The 20,127-nt window shown below is 43.1% G+C and overlaps 2 protein-coding genes across 3 annotated transcripts; one reads left to right on the top strand and one right to left on the bottom strand.

Moving 5' to 3' along the window:
- The first annotated feature begins 3,785 nt into the window (after positions 1 to 3,785).
- RPS27A (ribosomal protein S27a) lies at positions 3,786 to 6,314 on the top strand. 2 transcript variants are annotated; one of them, XM_075413616.1, is made up of 6 exons: positions 3,786 to 3,890; positions 3,976 to 4,037; positions 4,480 to 4,534; positions 4,682 to 4,767; positions 5,409 to 5,540; positions 6,129 to 6,314. In XM_075413616.1, the coding sequence occupies exons 2-6, from the start codon at positions 3,990 to 3,992 to the stop codon at positions 6,276 to 6,278; spliced, it is 471 nt and encodes a 156-aa protein (XP_075269731.1). In that variant the 5' UTR covers positions 3,786 to 3,890; positions 3,976 to 3,989; the 3' UTR covers positions 6,279 to 6,314. The 2 variants fall into 2 exon arrangements, with proteins under 2 accessions (XP_075269731.1, XP_075269732.1); XM_075413617.1 differs by having other exon boundaries at positions 3,845 to 3,883.
- Positions 6,308 to 18,658, bottom strand: MTIF2 (mitochondrial translational initiation factor 2). The gene is made up of 15 exons (XM_075413615.1): positions 18,550 to 18,658; positions 18,036 to 18,162; positions 17,190 to 17,421; positions 16,592 to 16,697; positions 15,151 to 15,322; positions 14,521 to 14,681; positions 13,897 to 14,073; positions 13,216 to 13,355; positions 11,891 to 12,015; positions 10,813 to 11,017; positions 9,708 to 9,960; positions 8,921 to 9,061; positions 7,940 to 8,104; positions 7,584 to 7,724; positions 6,308 to 7,177 (listed from the first exon to the last, which is right to left on the bottom strand). Exons 3-15 carry the CDS (start codon positions 17,412 to 17,414, stop codon positions 7,008 to 7,010), a joined length of 2,181 nt encoding a protein of 726 aa, XP_075269730.1. The 5' UTR covers positions 17,415 to 17,421; positions 18,036 to 18,162; positions 18,550 to 18,658; the 3' UTR covers positions 6,308 to 7,007.
- Positions 18,659 to 20,127: the final 1,469 nt, after the last annotated feature.

Here is a 20,127-nt window from a genome sequence, read left to right as displayed (position 1 = left end):
TAATGTAATAAACACATCTAAATTAAAAATATTTGTAGATATGCATTTGAACATGAACTTTCACCTTTTCTCTTTTCACTTCAGTTGTATCTCGTACTGCCAGTAAGTGCAGGAGTTCTAACTTAGGGTTTTTCTGCCGAAGGATACACCTTTTTCCCTTTCCTTTTTTGATTCCAGCACCTGTCTGTCTAATTGAGTGAGGTGTTTAGAAAAAGAATCCAAGCTGAGTGATTCTTCTACACTCTGGCCTGTGGGAGAAGAAAATGCTGGTCATGAGCTCCCACCTCAGGGCAGTAAGGCCGGCTGGTAACAGCAATGCAGGCTGCAGCTCCCCACAACAGCAAAGACCTTTGGGATATGTTGCTCTTCAAGCCTACACCTCTCCATTGCTGCTGTGTCACTGCTGTTCTGCATTCCAGCAAACGGATCCGCATTTTGCTGCTACATTGCACTACCCTGGGTGGCTTAGTTTTGGGTTTTTTTTTTGTTTTGGCTTTGTTTTTATGTATTTATTTTTAAAAAATACTTAATCTAGAAGAAACTATCAAACCAGCATGTTGCCGAAAATCCGGGAATAAACCTCGTAACACCAATGTAGTGTTAAAAGGCAGGCATTCTTTATTGCGATGTCGGATGCACGGGGGATAATTCCACCGAACGTGCATACCTCATACCTTTTCCATATAGTTTATATAGATCAAAATATACATATTTATTAGGTTACATAACTTATCCCTTTCATAGTAAAATTAGTTCATTTTCATACACTCCTTCCACCCGCGCTTTGCGCAGTGCCTCCTAGTGGTGGTCATCGGGGGTCCCAAGATGAAGGCTCATCCTCTTCATCACAGTGTCCGCTGGTTGACCCCAGCTTCTGCACATGCGCAGTCCTCTTCTGGCTCTTGTCCCGTAGCTAGGTCGCTGTAACTATGTCGCTGTAGCTAGGTCGCCTTGACTGGCTCTAGGCGACCGCTAACATTCCAGGTGGGAAACATGGGACTTTTTGTTTCAGTTAATTTAGACAATAGATAAAAACCACAAACACACCTGCAACCATAGTAATGCTATTTCTATTAAAATATCACCCTTTACCGTTATTGTTTATCATTGATAATTACCTAGAGACCAAACTCTCTGTTCCTGGACCTAACGTCCAGATGGGCATGGGCTATACAAGGGACATAACTAGTAGCATGATTTATGTTTATGGTTAACAGATTTCATCCCCTTGGTTACAAGCAGAGTATCAATTTTACCTGGGATGGGCTTAAGAGGTTGTGCTGTTTTCTCTGGGGTGCCAAAGGTTTCAGAGGGCACCTTTCTTACATTATAAACTTCTGATGTTACTTTTTTAAATTTTGCAGAATTTTATTGAATAGCTTTTATTCCGGAGAGAAAAGAAAAACCACAAAGAAAAACCCAAATCCCCCAAAAAACCAACAAAACCCTCAAACCAGAAACTATTACCTGGTTCTTTTTATGCATCAGGATGCAAGGATATCAGTACCGAACGTTGCTGAACTAGGCTTGCTGTCACACTGTTCTGCTCTTCTCAGTAAAGCCTGTCCCCCCCCCAGTTTGCCATATTGCTCTAATTCAGACTGCATATGGCAAGGTAACTGGGTCTCTTGACAACCCTATTACATACATGCAGCTACATAACAGTACTCAATATAAGACAGTAAATGAGAAAAAGTGAGCAATTCACTCACTTTTCTGTATTTCTCAACCTCAGACAGCATGTTCTAGCAATGCAATAGCTTCACTTTGAGGCTATACTGTCTTTACAGGCAGAATCTGTATGTCTTTAACTTCCGAGACTGATCCTCCAGTTTTTCTGCAAACAAAGCCTTTGCTGATTACACTACAAGTCTGACTGCCCAAGAATCAGCACCAGGATGTGAAGAGCAGAAATTTAACGTTATCAAGGTTTTACACAATCATTGGCAGCTTCCATACCAAAATAAAACAAAAATTGAAACATTAAAAAATATGAGAGAAGCCAGCGACAATTCATATCGTAATTAAAACAACATATTTTGCTTTAAACATTATTAGAGACAGTTCTTCAAGCTCCATTGCTCTAATATAATAAAAAAACAGCCCCAAAAGCAAGCAACATTGTTCAAGATAATGAAAAAACAGAAGAACTTTACATTGTGAAAGACAGCCACTAAACTTATCTCAGACTTGATAATCACAAATGTTATTTAAAACTAAGGCAATCAGCACTTATTTGGACAGCTGCAGCAACCATTTCCATGCAATAAAAGGTATTTTCTCTAAATGGGCGCTAAATGTCCTTACCACTTACAGGTGTGGAAAACCAAAGAAGCAGGGACTGTGCATTTTAATGTCTTCAAAAAGCAAACCAACTCAAGATTTAAAAGCAGACCCAGGAACCCTTATTCGTATCCATCTCAAAAACTAAGAATCTTTATTTGTTCTTGGCATCTCCCATCTCGGTCAGGCACTGAAAAAGGCAGACAGAATCAGGCAGGCAGGAGTCCTTCAGGAACTTCAGCAATAACCTTTCAGCCAAACTGAAGAGCCGTTCATGCTAATACAGGACATGGGATATACATCATGGGTCTTTTTAGTGACGCAGATTTTCTCCTGTTTTAGGACAGCTTTATAATGCTTCATCATTTCAACACTACCATAAAGTAATGAAAAGTGGTTATCAAGCATGAACCCTACTGTAACTTCTGGTAGCATGAATGCATCATAGTGGCTTCTATTCAACTGCGGTGTATACAGGGGCACAAAAATCAGCTGAAAATATACCAACCCTTGATTTCTGTAACTACACCAACAGGTCACAACTGGTCTGCTTATACCTTTTTTCCCTAGAAGACAAAGAAGCAGGAAACCACTTTTTACTTATTATTATTCATTGCTCATTTACCTGAAAAACACGTTACCTTGTCAAACACATTACTTCATGCAATGCTCCTCAGATGGTCCTTGCTCAGCACAACCCACTTTCTCACTTTCTGTCAATAGGTATGTCTGCACGCTCTCCAGAACTCTCCTGTCCCTCAAACAGGGCAGGAAGGAGAACAGAATGTTTCTGTGCCCCCACGCAATGCTTTGGCACAGCAGCCTAGCACCTTCCTCACACAAAGTCTAAACCCCTATCCTCCCTTGTTCAACAACCGCCTCAGACCAAAACCTAGAAGAGGAGCTGAGACAGTTCAAATAGGATCAGCTGATACTCATGTATTCAAGCAAGCCTTCATTCTGCTGTAACACCTCCCATATCAATTCCTAAGCATAAAGCCACCTAACAAGTAATTTCCAAATTTGACTCTCAGTGCTCCTCTATTCCTAACTTACCTATGGCTTTTCTAATTCTAAAAATATTTCCTCTACGAACGCAGACAAATTTGCCACTGATCTCGGGGAACCTGCAGGTGGCAAGGTGGCTGTGGCATCTATTTAAATCGCCTCCACAGGGCTGAACCACGGGGAGGGCACCGACTTCTGGGATTCCATGCTGCAGCGCAGACCCGTGGAGACACAACTACAGAGAAAAACGGCAGAGCCCACACCGTCAGCCGAGACCCAGAGCGGCGACTCCGCGCAACCACCCTCGGCCGCGGGGGGCCCTCACAGCCGCGCCGCGCCCTCTCCTCACGGCCGAGCCGCGGTGCACGGCGGGAGCTGCAGTTCCCCCTCCCCCTCGCGCCCGCGCCCGACTACGGCTCCCATAGCGCCCCTCGGGCGGGACTACGGCTCCCGGCAGGCCCCGGCGCGGCCGCCGGCGGCGGAGAGCGCCGGGAGCCGTAGTCCCGCCGCGCCCGCCCCTCCTCCGGCGCGGGTGGAAACCCCGTGCGGGCGGACGCGGCGCTCTTTCGGGGAGCCGCCATTCCGCGAGCAGGTCGGGGGTGAGTGCTCGCTCCGCGGCCGCAAGCGTGGCCGCGTCCCCCTCTCCTTTCCCCCCCGCCGCCCCTCACGGCCTCTCCCCCGCAGGTGCCGGCCTCGCCATGCAGATCTTCGTGAAGACCCTCACGGGGAAAACCATCACCCTCGAGGTGAGACGCCGCCGCCGGCCCCTGATTGCGCTGCCCCGGCGGGCGAGGGGAGGCGGGAGCGGTGCCCGGGGAGGGTTTGCGCGGCGGAGGCACGACCCCCGCCCCGGGGCGGCCCAGGCCGGCGAGGCCTCGGCGGGTCCCGGCTCCGTTCGGCGGCAGGGCCGCGCCCACCCTGCTCAGGCTTTCCGCGCTGCCCCCTGTCCCGCTGCCGCCGGGCCGCGGCCGGTGCCTTCCGGTACGCCGAAGTGTCGGCGGGCACGGAGAAACGCGGGCCCTGCCGCTGCGTGGGGCGACGGCGCTCGGGGCTGGCCGCCCCGTGGCGGGGCCGAAAGGGCCGTGACAGCCTCGGTGGTGGTTCTGAAGGTCCTCGTGGTTCTTCTGCTTTTCTGGGCAAATCAGAAGGCACCGTGCCTTTTCACTCCGTGGTTTTGTTTCACGATAGGTTGAACCTTCTGATACTATAGAAAATGTGAAAGCTAAGATCCAGGATAAGGAAGGTAAGTTCAAAATGCACTTACTGTTCTCTTCTCTGTTGGATTGATGTGTATTTTAACCAGATGTGATTGTGTGCAGCAAGCTATTGTTTTGTTAAAGAATATCATAGTTTACGTTACTCCTTTAATCATGATTTATGTCACCATTAGGCATTCCTCCTGATCAGCAGCGACTGATCTTTGCTGGTAAGCAGCTAGAAGACGGACGCACGCTGTCTGACTACAACATTCAAAAAGTGAGTAGGAAAGGCTGAACAGTGCTGTGGTACCAACTAGCTGGTGCTATCGGAGCAGACTGACCTTTGCTGTTGGGCCTGAGAAATGCTTCAGAGGGATTGAACCAAATTAGTTGATTCAGGGTTGGGTATCACTTCTGACTGGGGACTAGAACTGGCAGTTGCTGTAGCCCCGTCTATAGTTTCAGGTTGGAAGAAAACATTTCTAACAGCTTCCACTTCAGCACATCCCTTCTGTCAGTCCTGGCACATGTGGTGAGCTGCTTTAGGGGGCTAACGTGAAAACTCCTGCTCACTTCTGCCAGATTAACCTGATGGTGAGGCCAGTGAGTGCCACCGGAAAGGAGGAGCAACAAATAGCTGTCAATTTGGCTTAGTTACATCATGAAACTATTCTGCAATTGCAGTTGGAACTGAGAAATGTAGTCACAACAATTTTTACAGTAATTGAACCTTCTGGGATTTGGGATGCAGCAGGCCACTGTTGTCTGGAGCCTCTTCATTTGCAGGCATACTGGCAAAAAAACCTTTCAGAGCTCTCCTAGTTCCCTGGAGCTTGAGATCTACTTAAAAGAAAAAGTAAAGCCTCTTGTCTTGAGAAAGCATTTTGAGGCTATTTATTTCATGTGCTTTACAAATAGGAATCAACTCTTCACCTTGTGCTGAGACTTCGTGGTGGTGCCAAGAAAAGAAAGAAGAAGTCTTACACTACTCCCAAGAAGAACAAGCATAAGAGAAAGAAGGTTAAGCTTGCAGTGCTTAAGTACTACAAGGTACGTAGAACTAACTCTAGGAGAAACTTGATGAAGACTTAGCTTTCACCAGGAAGGACATGAAGCCTGTAGCTAATCTGCCTGTAGCCAATCTGCCTGTAGCCTGGCATATTTGAAGTCCTCTATTTGCAAACACCCTACCTGTTAAATATAGAAGAGAAACTGACTTGCAGTTGGGCACTTTTGAACTTTGCTTCAAGAAATTTGATGTAGTAACTATGGTGAAAACTATACTCAGTATATCATAGAATTACTAAAGTTGGAAAAGACCTCTAAGATCGAGTCCAGCCGTCAACCCATCACCACTGTGCCTGCTAAACCATGCCCTAAAATGCCACATCTACACACCTTTTGAACACCTCCAGGGATGGTGACTCCACCACTTCCCTGGGCAGCCTACTCCAATGCCTGACCACTCTTTACTGAAATTTTTCCTAATATCCAATCTAAACCTCCCCTGATGCAACTTGAGGCCACTGCCTCTCGTCCTGTATCAAATATATCAATGTATGAAAATACACAAAGTTATCACTGGTGCTAAAAGGTGGCAGGTATATATATGAGATGTTGCCTCTTTGCCCTTCCCAGGTGGATGAGAATGGCAAGATCAGTCGTCTGCGCCGTGAGTGCCCCTCTGAGGAGTGCGGAGCAGGAGTCTTCATGGCTAGTCACTTCGATAGACACTATTGTGGCAAGTGCTGTCTGACATACTGCTTCAATAAGCCAGAAGACAAGTAAATGTACTAGATAATAAAAATCTGAAACTGTACAGAACTTAAGGATTTATTTCTGCTTCCTGTGGCACTGTATTTCCTCTCTGCTGATAAGCAAGAAAAATCTGTGAAACTTTGGATGGTGACTAAGATGAACTAGACCAACTAGGATGAAATACTTTAGAACTGAAGCAGCAACTTAGTGGCTTCGGTTAGTTAAGTCTCCTTCAAAGGAGATAATGGATAGTGATAGCAGAGAAAAAAAAACCCAACACTAGCTAACCTTAGAAGTGGTCTCTTTAAACATGTGAAGAGTACACAGTACAGTAGTTGTAATCCAGAAAAACAGGATATCAAGAGGTCCGAAGTGATGTCTACAAGTGGGTCAAATGCTAGAGAAAAGGGTAATAGAGTCCTGGTAACAAAATGCAGACTACATACTGAAAAAATGTGTAGCAGCACTGAGGGGGAGAAGGAAGATGGCTCAGCTATTTTGGAACCAACAGTCATCAGAAATAATGTATACTGTGATGGTTTTACACACTTCAAGTGTTTCCAGTTAATTGTTGTCGCTTATCCTGTGTTCCAAGGAGGTAAGCTGGTTGCTTGACAAGATTTAAAAGCAGAACATTGTTACATAAACATCAGATACACAGAAGCTCATGTTCATCTCTGAAAGTTCATTTAATGTTCAGAGGTGAAGGCCAGCCAGGAATAATACATGTCCTTGAGTGTTCATGTATTCAAATGTATTTTAAAATCCTGGATCCCAGGAAGTTGTCTGTTGAACTTCTTTTTCTTCATAGCAGATGATTTCATCTCCAATACTGAATTCTATATACTTGTCCAAACTCAATCCGCAATCCATACCCGTTTTTATTACCTGGACATCATCTTTATGATGCTTCAGTGATGATAAATACCCTACAAAGAGAAAGTGTGTCACAGAAAGAGACCACTGTAACATCAAAGCATAGAAGTGTTCTGGTTTGCCCTTTCAGAGTTAATGTTTCACCTTGTAGCTACAAAATGAAAGCAAGAAAATAGGGATTGTGAGCACTTGCAGCTAACAAAAATCAGACATCAGTCCTTTTCAGCAGGTAAATCCTGTGATGCTACTGCTGTCCTACCAGAGTTGGTGGTTAGAAAAAGGGCGGGATAACAACAGTACAGTGACATTCTGCAGCTTTTCTCTAGTTGGAGCAACTCCATCCTAAATAGCATATGGGATTGCCCTACGACTGGCTGCGCCCATTTTGCACTCACTTCACAGGGAATTAGCAGTGCTAATACTGAATGCAAATACACGTTTTGTAGCAATTACACTTACCTGTCCAAATAATATCCCCATTACGGATTAACTTAAATTTCATTTTTTTGTCTAGCAGCCCCTTCTGTACTCGGCATCCAGCTACTGGAATTTTGTTTTTTCCTACTGTTACAGAGAAGGTGTTGAGAACAGAAGCTTCCCCTAAAAGAAAAAAGTACAAGTTGTATGAAGTACACAAGAATAACAAACTGACAGTAAGTAAAAGCAAGCTATGCTCTTCCACTCAACAAGCTTTGCAACAAAAGAGAAAAGGAGCTACAGAGGAATATGAAATATTTGGTACACTAGGAATACGATAGGAGAACAAACCTCAGGCCACACGGTGAAGCAAAAATTTTAAGTCAATGAAAACTCACCTATTGTATTTTCCACCACAGATGGAGGTAGTCTGCTGTTTAGCTCATTTTTCAAGTCTTCAATAAGTTTGTAGATGATACTGTGAAGTTTAATTTTTATTCCCTTTTTAGCAGCCAGCTGTTCAATACTTGCATTGGCTTTCACACTGAATCCAAATACAACACCTGATAAATAAAACAATCAGCAACTGATGACTACAAGAGATCACTCTTAGTAAGTGAAAGCATCTGCCATCTCTATTCTGTAATGTTGAACTAGCAGCACAGGTTAGAATTGGCAGTCAGCAATACAAGAAACAACCTTTTAGTACTACTTCCCTTTTAAGGAGGGACCATTTACTTCTGCTATTGCACATCAGCTGGCACTAGCCTTGTAGCAAACAAATGGCTCAAAAAAGCCCTCATGGAAAGCTCCCTGATGACAGAACTGTAGGTATTGAGGCAGAAACTAATGCTTACACACAGCTCACCAGAGCTCACGTTAAAGGACAAGAACCCCTGTTTCTGGGCTGGTAAAACAGTCTGGTTGTCCAGCTTAAGCTGGAAGTGAATTCTAAATCATTGTCATCCACCTGTGGACTACAGCAGGTCCAGTGACCCCACACCCTCTATAGCAGGTAAGAATTACAAACAGGAACAACTACTGGCACAGTCTTTCCAACGACCTCCCTGAACAAAAGGAAATTCTTTTGTACAGTGCTTTTCTGGCTTTGTGCTGCTTAAGCATCTTAAAGCAACCCAAGTGAAGAGTCAGAGTTTTAACAGTTCAACTACTGGCAACAGCTTGTCAGAGTACTTCCATTTTCATGAGATTTCCAGCCTTCCCCACCTGCACTACTGTTTAACGTTGAATGAAACATTTTTAAGATACGTGTAAGTTTACCTTATGATGCTGCTAATTGATAAAACAAGACTAGACCAAGACCTACCCATCACAATAGTTTGTACTAATTGCAAACTGATTTTTAAACATACACTTACCATTAAATGCTTCAGCAAGACTTAGATCTGTTTCACTGATATCTCCCATTCCAAAATGTATTACATCCAATTTACATTCATCGTCAGCATCATAGCTGTCCAGAATGTTCAGAATTGCTTCAACAGATCCATCCACGTCACCTGCGCGTGTAAGTGGAAGTACTGCTGACTTTGTATACATCAAAGAAACACTGAAGTAGAACTAAGGGAATGACAGCTCCACACAATGCAATATGAAGTCTTTTGACATCTATCATTCTTACTGTATTTTCAGTAGTATGTTAAAACACATCTAACAAGTCTATTAATTCCAAAAATGAACTGAAATACTGAAATGACATCTGCTGTCATTTTCAGGTCAAGTTTGCATTCAGCTACTACCATCATGCTTGTGTATCACCAAATGTGAGGTCAAACCAAGTTCCTCCTGTCCCACTTCAATTGTTCTTGTCCTCCATTTTGCTGATGCAGTACTGCCGCTCATACAGCTTGGGGTTTTGTTTTGTTTTAAATTTACATACATATACAGGCGCTTCTATGGGTTTTACTCAGGGGTTCCTGGGTAACAGGGCTGCTGTTGCTCTGGCCCTGCTGGAAGCGCATCCTCCGGACCACTGGTTGTTTTCTGATGCCTTTCCCCTTACTAACAGAAGTTCAATCATCTGTTCAGTTTTAAACCGATCAAACTTCTGCTAACAAAAATTTTGTTAATAGTTTAGGGCTATGCTACAGACTGAGCACTTGAGAACACAAAAACAACAGAGCAGTAAACAGAACGGGACAGCACCTTTAACAATTATCGACAGCACATTTTTGTCCATCTCTGTTCTCTCTTTAGGCTTTGAAAATATTAGATGCTTATTGGCCTTGTACAGCACCGCCTTCCTCTGTCTCCAGGTCAGATGGGCTAGCTTCTGTTGCTTCTTCTCATATTCCACCCTGTGTTCCTTTTGCTTTGCTTCAATAACTTCCACATCCCTTTTCATCCTCTCCTGTTGTTCAACATAGGTTCTCCAAGCCACAACTTCATGCGCCCTTTGCTGGGCAGGAAGAGACAGAAACATTATTACCCTTCGAAGCATTGCACCGGAAAACTCCACATTAATGCAGTTTCATCCTTTTGCATCTTCTCTACAGGCTCACTCATTCTCTTTCACATTTAACAACAGATTTCACTGCAAGGATGGCAGAGAACGAGCACAATAGCTGCCTCCCTAGGCTACAACAACATGACCTGAGGCCGATTTATATGATATCTCTGCATTGCACATTCTTTCATGTGGCATTTGTCCAGCTCTCAACAACTATTTCAAGCTATATTTTATGTGTATTATTTTGTCAGAAACTAGTTCTCTCATTCTAAAATTAAAACACTGATACCATTAAGTACTGGATTGTTCTCCACGTAGGGCGATAGTGTGATCATACAAAAGAGACAAGTCTTCTCTGCCTTTAGACAGGGAGCACTTTAGAGCATACCCCATATTACCCCAGCAGAAGCCATTCAAGACTGCAGTCACTGCAAACGAAGCATAGAAGAAGGCAGGATGACCACGAGAAGCAAAAGCATGAACCAAAGGTGACTCATCTGTAATCCCAGCGACAGCATGCTCTCTTCATCTGATTGTAAAGCAGGTTAGTCTGGATGCATGGAGATGAGAGGACAGTCCGGCAGTGGAGAGGTGTGAGCAGCAAAGAAAGAGGCAATACGCAAATCCTCATTTCTTTTACAAAGCACCTAGCTCAGGTCTCTTAACATCCATGCTCGGCCTTCGTCTTTCATTAGATTATCCCGGTTATTTAGAATGAAAGCTATCACTTGTTTTTTACTCAGCTCCTTCCCATCCACCTTACTGCAGTATAACTTTTCCATTAAACAGTTCTTTCTGTACCTCAGATTCTACTTCAAGGATTTCATCTCCCGCTGAAGGGACTTCCTTCCAGCCCATGATTTCCACCGGGATGCCTGGAGAGGCTGCATCCACAGCTTTGCCATTCTCATCAAACATGAAACGCACTTTTGCCCAGGTCTTCCCTGCAACCAGAACACAGCCTTTTCTCAAAGTTCCTCTTTGGATGATGGCAGTGGTAACTGGACTAGTGAAGAGCAGGAGAAAAATAACAGACAAAATTCAAGTGACTCTTCTCCCCATTTGCATTGTTAGCATAAGTAAGCAAACACAAAACGGATCAATCATAGACAGAATATTCCTGTGACACATTTTATTAGAGCGCTAATAACTTTTTAAAGTGACTTGCAAAAAGCTCAAAGCTTGTACTGTACTCTTTTGATTTCTGCAGATCAATACAAGATTTGGCATTTGTGAAATCAGCAACCGGCTGATTTTACACATTGACTCCCCACCACAAAAACAAAAACCTAAACCTGAACAACTTTCTAGAATTCAGTTCATTTTTAAAGAGGGCAGAACACACCTTATTTACAGACAACCTGCAAAAGGACTGAAACATTTTAAAGAGTAAAGTGTCATGTTACACACAATTAACGAAAAATTGTATATGTATTCTGACTGTTAACTTCATCATTCCTACTTTTTAATGACATTTTAAAAAATACATCTGTTCTAGCATTTTAAAGTATTTCCTGTGCTTAGAGGATTTTATTTCAGTGATATGATTAATTTTGCCCTATTAGTTTATCCTTTTTTTCTGGCTCTCATGCTGTGGTATAACATTTCAATGGTTTAGTTACAAACACTGCAAAGAAATTGTTACAGTTTCATTTAACAACAACAAAAAGTTCAACGTTTAACATAAATACTGAGGTACAAACTACCTGAACAGTATCTCTGCATTGTTACGAATTACATCTTTAAAACTGTAAAGGCGGCAGATTAGCAACCTGGTCTAGTTGCACATGTCCCTGCTCACTGCAGGGGGGCTGGGCTAGATGGCCTCTAAAGGTGTCTTCCAACCCAAAGCGTTCTATGTTTCTATGAGATTACTTACCCTTTCCCTTTGTCTTTGCGAGACTCAATTACGCTCCCCTCTACCAGACCTGTGGCATCTGCCTTCAGTTCTAACATCTCTGCTAAAGCAACAGTTGCTTCTGCTAAAACCATCAGGTTTTCACCCTGTATAAAACCATACACACATACAAAAAAAAGGAACAAAGCAAGTGCCCAGTTAAAGTTAAGATCAGAAGTTGAAATATTAGTGCCAAATTCCCCCATTTAATCAAGAACTTCTAACAATACAATACAGTCCAACAGCACAGATCCCTTTGCTTTCAAAACAAGATAGCACTGAAGTAATGAACTGACAAGACTGCTGCACAGCCAGCCCTGAATGCACAAAATATTGAGAAGGACAGCTTCCTTCTTCTCTGTTCACAGCATCTGGGTTAAGGATGCAGGAAATGACCTTGCATTATTCTGTTACAAGTATTGTAGGAATGCAAATTAAACAGACAAACACCTAAACAGCCAAATTAAAACTTGATGACATCTACCACCCAGTCAGGAGTCCAGGACATCAAAGACACAAAACTCTTGGTCTGTTTTCTTTTTTTTCCTTTGTTCTAATTACATTCTATTTTTGAGAACAGATACACCAAGCGAGCTGTCAGTCAGCAGATCCAGATCTACAGGAATTAGGACAACCATGTGTGCTACAGAGGTGAATGGAGAAGCCATTTTTATGTATGCCTATTTTAAAGTGTAAGGCATGACTTCAAAAGGTCTTGAGCTTGCCTCAAATTTTAGAGTATTACTTGGGATGCATTAAGAAAGATAGCAATAAGGCTAAGATACTGCTGCATCATTTTGGACAAAGCTGCTTTGGCCACCACAAAACTAAAGTTCAGCTTTTAGTTCAGGTTCTGCCTAGCAGTTATTTGCAAGGATAACATGGTACATCTTGTGAGACCCCTACAAAACTATGCTCCTGCGGTTAGCCATGTGTTAGGAAAATATTTATTTACACTCATTTGAACTTCCCTCTTCATGCATAGCATTATCACCAACCTTGACTTTGCACCAATTTCATACAATGAGTAAATATATGAAGAAACAACAATTAGGATGAACCTGAAAAATATCCACTAAATTCCGGAAGAAAAATGAGATATTACTGCTCACTGAAGGTCTGAGCCTTCAGCTATGACAGCATTATGTTTCAAATAATTTTGGTGAGAGCTAGCAGCACTTAGCTCATGGTAAGGTGTCAAATACCAGGAAGATAAGCACTTGTTTTCCAGCTGCCAAATAAAAATGCAGCTGTGTGCACATACTAGACACCTATGAACACTGTCATTTTTTCCACCAAAACTTTACCTTGAGTGCAGAAATATTTACAGCTTGAACATCACCTCCAAACTCTTCACAGACCACATCATGAGCCAGCAATTCCTTCTTTACTCTTTCAGGATCAGCTTCAGGTTTGTCACATTTATTAATGGCGAGGATAAGAGGAACTAAAACGAGAACAAAAAAACCTCATTATCAAGCTAACCAAAACTTGCTGCTACTAGCACAATTGCAATAAAAAGTTAGAATAGGTTACGACCACTTAGAACAAATGATCTCACATTCTGTCTGTTGAGCATCCATTGAGATCTGAGCTACCACGAGTAAGCTGGAGGAGTTATCCTAGTAGGGAAGGGGAAAAAAGAACCCAACAATAAAACCCCCACACACACTCCCTGAGTGCTTTTCTTGCAAACCTGCAAGTCTTGCAAAAAATATTAGTATTTTAATATATTTATGTATTACTGCAACATTCAGTATATTTTCAAACACCTTCCCATGGGAGAAGGAATGGGACTACATCAGTTACTTCCCAAGTTCTGAGGATTCCAGGTCAAGGAGTTTCCTTTGAGAGGGAAATAAACATTTGCAAAGCACTCCTTATTTGAACTGCACAGTAACACACACCTTGTATATTAACTTTGTGTACTGGGCTTGCTACTCACTTCAGAACGTAGTATTAACAAGTTAAACACGGTACCACCGTACCTCCTGCATTTTTAGCATGTTGAATGGATTCTATAGTTTGCTGCATTACTCCGTCTTCTGCTGCTACAACCAGTATGACAATGTCAGTAATGTGGGTACCTCTCGCTCGCATGGCTGAAAAAGCTGCATGTCCAGGAGTATCAAGAAAAGTTATCTTTTCCCCAGAAGGCAAATGCACTGTGAACAAATGGATACCGTACATTTTAAAAGCAGAATTTCACATAGTTTTATTTGACCTACTGCAAATCAAGCATCACTCCTTTAAGAACTTTTTTTATAATAATGACATATTTTAGGCAGACAGGTAACTGTTGGCATAGAGGTGAAAGGTGCTTTTAACTCCTCAAGAAAGAAAAAGTGTCCTGGGGTCTTTCATAATCCAAGTTAGTCTAAATATAATTCCAACTGCACAGACACTTCAATATAATTCCAACTGCACAGATACTTCAAAGTTCCATCTGCACAGTTACGACAGTTATCACGTTATTATTTCCTCTTTCACTGCTCATGTATAAACTGTTTATGTCACTACATTTTTCCCCAATAAACTGGCCGCAAGTCAGCCCATTATGCAAGAAAAAGAGTAAGCTGTTTAATACACATGCATGTACATTTGAATCATACCAAGAAAAGCACCAATGTGTTGTGTAATGCCTCCTGCTTCCATTGATGCCACCTGAGTTTTTCGCAGACTGTCAAGTAAGGTTGTTTTCCCATGATCAACGTGGCCCAATATAGTTACAACTGGGGGCCGCGGGGTTAGTACTGCTGGGTCTGCAGGAGGCCTACAGTTAAAACAAGAACGTATTTTGTAAATACTGAAAAAGTTCAATGAGTGATGTGCATGCCCACTATGGCTAACAAAAACCCATTTACCAGAACTCTGTAACGAACAGGTGAGGCTCGCTTCTCCCCACTGTGATCACAAATCCTAGCTACACCACGCAGTTAGCCCTCTTAGTACTCAGTCTCACTGCTGCATCAGTTCATACAGCAATTCAGTATATCAAAAGAAGAATTGGCTTTTCTTCAGAAAACAGCATAGAAAAAGCTCACCTAAAAAAATCAAACCCGAGCATCAGTTTTATGGCCAAAGAAATCAAAATAGTAAACTTTACCCTCTAGATATTATCAGATTGTGACTATATCAGGTATTACCAAAATAACATCAGAACAAAGAAAATACGATGTATGAAGAACATTTGCAGAAACAAATAGGATAAAAAAAGCTAAAAAGAACAGTTCCCAGCTTACCTTTTCACGGCATCTGTGTTTTCTCTTTCTTTTTCCTCTTTCAGTTTTGCTGATTTATACTTCATTCCTGATTTTTTAACAATTAGCTTGATATGATCTTCATATAAGATGGAATCTGGTTCTAGTGAATCAAGGTCAATGTCTGTGTATAGCAGTGCTTCATAAATATGATCTGAAGGAAAGATAAAGGCATTTAACAATTACATCCACAAAACCATATGGGACAAAGAAAACCCCACTTCATACAGTTTAAGACTTTTTCATTAGTAGTTTATATCAAGCTAGTAAGTTTTATTTACAAAGCATTTTTCCTTTAGTTAGATTTATCTAAAAGTTTGTGTTACACTACATACTTGCAAAGAACTTGGCTCAGAAAGATTTACTGAAAATGACTGCCTCATTAGATGCTACAACCTTATTTCTCACTCAGGTTTTCATAACCTACTTCCCCATTAAGCCCTAAGAACAAAACAACCGAAACTCTATCTAAACCAAATAGTTAAGAAGTGATTCAAGGATGGAGGGAGGAAATTTGATAAATCTGTTCACACGCCACTTTCTTTGGCAGTAGAAATACAGAACACACTGCATTAGTCAAAAATTGCTACATGTTGACCCAAATATCATTACAAATCTATCTCAGAAATGCACAGCAAGACATGACAGACTTTTCTGCTTCTCTCTCTCACTGCTGAGAAGGAAGTTTCCCAGAGAAAGCACCCAGATGGATAAAAAGAGATTGGGGATTGGTACAGAATTATCTCAAATGTCAAGTCAAAACTTGTTAATAATCCCCCTAAAACAACACTGAAAACTAGTCAAGCTACGCCACTATGGTTCATGGGATTAAAAGACCAAGCCTGCTTCCGTAACCCAGTTGTCAGGGGCAGTCACCTAAGAGGGGAGTGTTTCCTGACAAGTCCTGCCTGCTCCCAGTAAATCAAATAACTGTTTTAATGAAACACATACTGCTCCTGATCCCAAGATTCCTGTTCCCAGGTGAGTATCTAAGGGTTGGATTACAGCTGAAGCGCTTTTGTGCTTTCTCTCTTTAGCTATGAATTATTTACCCACAGTGATCCAGCTTTGACAAACCAGGGTGCAATGTTTTTCCTTCCAGAATAATTTAGCACTTGGGGAACACAGTCATAAAGAGCAGCCTACATGGATCTGAAGCCTTTTGGCCCGAGATGGAAGAGAGTCCTGGCTTCTTTACATTGAAGTGTTTTGCCTGGTAACCCAACTTCCTTTCTCTTTAATCTGCCATTGCATCTACCAATGTTTTCTTTGGTATGGGTGCAATCTACCGTGCTACAGGAGCGATTAGCAACCACTAATAATGCCACTGTAGACATCTTTGGCTTTACCACTCACGACAGTGGCATGACAGAGTTTAACTGTTGCATTTCATTCAGTCTCAAAAAACAGTGCAAGCTCTCACCTATGTCTTTACCCATAGCTCGTGCAAGTTCCTCGACAGTCATCTTCTGCCTTATCTCTACTTCCCCTTTTGTCAGTGGTATCTTCTTTCTTTTCTTTTTCGTCTCCTACATGGAATTAGACATGTATATAGGAACACATAGCTGGCATAAACTAAGAAATAATAAAAACAATGTTAAAAAGACAATGGTCTCAAGCCATATGTTGTAAACATATCTTTTTGGCTACAATACTAATGAATTACAATAAATGAATGACTTAACACATCACACTGAATATGCAAAATGTATAGCACACTGCACTTAATCTTTTTTAACTGTTCAAAACAAGGAAAAAAAGACAAGAAAATAATTTCTATTTTTGTTTGTAGTCATTTCGTCCTGCTTCTGCAAGGTTCACAATGCTGCTGGTATAAGCACTTTCGGTCAATATCTGAGAGCGAGTCACAGTACGGTCATACACTAAGTACATTTTGTCTTATAACAACTTCTCTATATTCATTAATAAAGCTCTTTTTTTTGTCATTAAAATGCTCAGACTGAGCTCTGGTACTCTGAAATGTCACATAAAAACAGAGATTACTGGATTTTGTTAATTACCTCCTTTGTAGCTAGATGTCTGCATTGCGGTAAGGCAACACTGATTAATCTGTCTTTTTGCCAGAACTGCGGATACAGAAGAACGGACCACACAGGATGTGCAGATGACTGCACAGGCTTCCATTGTGCTCTGTTAACTTTTCTGTAGGAGGGAGTACACAGCTGTCTGCAAGCACCACGTAAATGGACCAGATTTTCAAACTTTAGTATCAACCCTCGATTCATTTCCTCACTGAAAATACAAAGGACGTGTTGAATCAGACTCAAAGGAGAAAGATACTCTTTCCTATGACAATACAGACAGGAACACGGGGCATACGTGTTATGTTTCAAAACAGGCTTTTAAATGCTGAGAAAGTTAAACTATTTGGTAACTGTTCCGGTTTTTTGGTTTCTTTAAGTGCTTCACCTTTCTCCGCTATCCCATTGCAGACACACAGCTCTACTAATATCGCCACAGCTTACAAATCTCTCGCCTATCTCTGCTGATCTTTAATATGAATTACTAAAATCCCCACTTCAGGTTCTTTGACATTGCCTAGGCAAAAAGGGACATTTGCAAAACGCCGCTCACATGAGCATATACCACCATGAAAAGACTGTATCACTGTAGTAATACCAGCGCTGTCACGTGGACAGAGTAGTCCTTTGAGGTTAAGACCTGGCTTAGCAATTAAGCTTTCCAAGACACTTCTGTCAGATCATCCCACATCTCGTTTTAAGCATCTTAACTTTGTTTTCAGTCATTTTGCTAACTACTCTGTACAACAGTCTCCTATCCAAACTTCTCTTCTGGCTCAGAGTTGCCTATTTTGTCCTTCTGCTCAATAACCCCATTCTCTGTACCTTCTTTATCTCCTCTCAAAGGTGGCTTTGTACCATCCCTTCTCAAGCGGCTCCAAATGAGTGAAATGCCCTCAGTTCCTCTCAGAATTCCTGCGGTCCCTTTAAAAACTCTCTTGTATCCGGATGCCTGCAGGAAGGGAGAAGATGACAAACCAACCAACCGAAACCAACGACTCGAAGGACCCCACCCCCCCAAGAGAACTTTACAGGGCCAGAAGCGGTAAAACCGAGGAACCCTCAGCAGCTGCCAGAAGACGCTGCACACGCTGAAAACAAACAGAAGGCCAAGGCGAGGCTGGACAAGCTCCCAGAGGAGAGACCCACGCGAGGTTGCTAACTGCAAAGAAACCGCTCCCGGCTCTCCGGGCCCAATGGCCGGGACAGGCGCACCCGTCCAGCTCGCACCGCTCTCAGGCCGCTCGCTTGGGCTAGCGCTGCAGAGAAGCCACCCCGCTCCACAAGCTCTTCGCCTAACACACGGCGTCCAACGCCGGGGCCTCAAAACCAGCCTCACCCTGCTGCGAGCGGGACTACACCGCACCGGCGCGCACTGCCAGGCCGCCAAGCTCCCGAGACCTGCCGGCCGCGGCCCCCCCAAGCCCCTTCGCCGCTGTGCCCCGGCCCCCCGCCCCGGCAGTCCCGCCGAGGGCGCCCGGCGCCCGCTCCCCCTCCGTGCCTGGCGGCGGGCGAGCCGCTCTCTGCGCAGGCGCCGGGCGGCGCGAGGGCACCGCGCCGCCGCAGTGGCCTCCCCGCCGAGGGGGCGGGAGGAGGCTCCGGGCCTGTGCTGAGGTGTCCTACCCTCATCCCAGGGTTTTGTGTTTAATGTATCTGTGGTGTTTTATGTGTGTGTGTGTATATGTATATAGACACACTTAAATGTGATTTTCTCCTGTCAACCTGGAGCTGGACACTTTTCTTTGCAATGTCCTCCCACCTCCAACGTAAAGCTTTAATATGGCTGATTTTTTACAGTTCTCTCCAATTTGGCATCTCTGAAATAATAATACAGTAGAGAGAAAAAAAAAAGAGGAAGCTCTGTAAGTACTTCTTGAAAAATCCTTCATGTTTCCTCATTAATGGTGTTAGTAGAACCCAGAGATGATCGCAGGTGACATCCTGTGACGCCTGTCAGGCTTGGGGTCCGCTCAGGACAGCAGTGCTTCCACGGTGATGTCCCTTGGGCGGCTGCAAAGGGCTGTCACAAGTAAGAGCCGCCATTCCCTCTGCACGCCTTCGGGCTGGGTGTTAGGCACGCTCTGCCCGTAGCGTGGGACTCGCCATGGTTCACACGGGCGGCTCTCCGCACGCTTGCAGTCGGAGGTAGCTACGTGCTTTGCTGCCCTCCATATCTCGCTGCTGCAAGTATTTGCTAATTCATGATGCCGAGTGTTGACAAAAAACCCGTGTCCTGTATTTCAAAGGCAGTAGCTGCTGAGGAACGAGCCAGGTACTAACTGATACCTTAAAATGCACAAGGCCCTCGAGAGTTTCTGCAAAAGTAAAATGAGGAAAATAAACCATAGTAAAAAAGCTTAAATATCAAAGGTTGTGCAAAGGGCATTAAACACAGTCTGTGTTCCTGCACAGGGAGACAAATCAGTCAGAGAGACTGAGCTGCCAGCCTGCATGCGGAGAGCAATGCGTCCTTCACACGATCAGACTGTCTGGTGAGGCTGGGATTGACCTGGAAAACGTTTTATCTGAAAGATGGATTTAGCAGGCAAAACAGTCACCAGAGTTTACTGCAAATCTGCTTTTTGAGTTGATCATCTGTTGGATGCTGCCTGGAAATCTTTCTATGCGCTGCCTTAAGGCTCTGGGAATTAGTGTGGGATCATATTTTATCCACATGTCTCTTAGCCACAGATTCATACTGTTTTAATTTAAAGCTTTACTATAGGTTGCCTGTTTTTCTGAAGGGCAAACTGAGAATAAATACTTTCTGATGTTATAGATCAGGATGATGGTTTGGGTTGTAGAAGTATTTTCCACTGAACTGTGTGGCTGTTAATGCTTGGCTTTGTCCCTTAGTTGCAATTCTTGATTATTATTGGTTGTCCTTAAAAAAAAAAATTTCATTATGGAGTTATCA

The sequence above is a fragment of the Opisthocomus hoazin genome, chromosome 2 (genome assembly GCF_030867145.1).
Source record: "Opisthocomus hoazin isolate bOpiHoa1 chromosome 2, bOpiHoa1.hap1, whole genome shotgun sequence".
NCBI lineage: Eukaryota > Metazoa > Chordata > Aves > Opisthocomiformes > Opisthocomidae > Opisthocomus > Opisthocomus hoazin.
Note: the sequence above shows the minus strand (reverse complement) of the source record. Positions and strands in the feature narration are given on the sequence as shown.

Bases quoted from the DNA above. Each gene is read 5' to 3' on its own strand.
- RPS27A (XM_075413616.1), top strand. From the start codon at position 3,990: ATGCAGATCTTCGTGAAGACCCTCACGGGGAAAACCATCACCCTCGAG. The intron at 4,038-4,479 runs GTGAGACGCCGC...GTTTCACGATAG, and splicing joins GGAAAACCATCACCCTCGAG to GTTGAACCTTCTGATACTAT. The intron at 5,541-6,128 runs GTACGTAGAACT...TGCCCTTCCCAG, and splicing joins CAGTGCTTAAGTACTACAAG to GTGGATGAGAATGGCAAGAT.
- MTIF2 (XM_075413615.1), bottom strand. From the start codon at position 17,414: ATGAATCGAGGGTTGATACTAAAGTTTGAAAATCTGGTCCATTTACGT. The intron at 7,725-7,939 runs GTGAGTTTTCAT...TTTTTCTTTTAG, and splicing joins TGTGGTGGAAAATACAATAG to GGGAAGCTTCTGTTCTCAAC. The intron at 7,178-7,583 runs GTAAGTGTAATT...TTCTCTTTGTAG, and splicing joins TGGGGATATTATTTGGACAG to GGTATTTATCATCACTGAAG.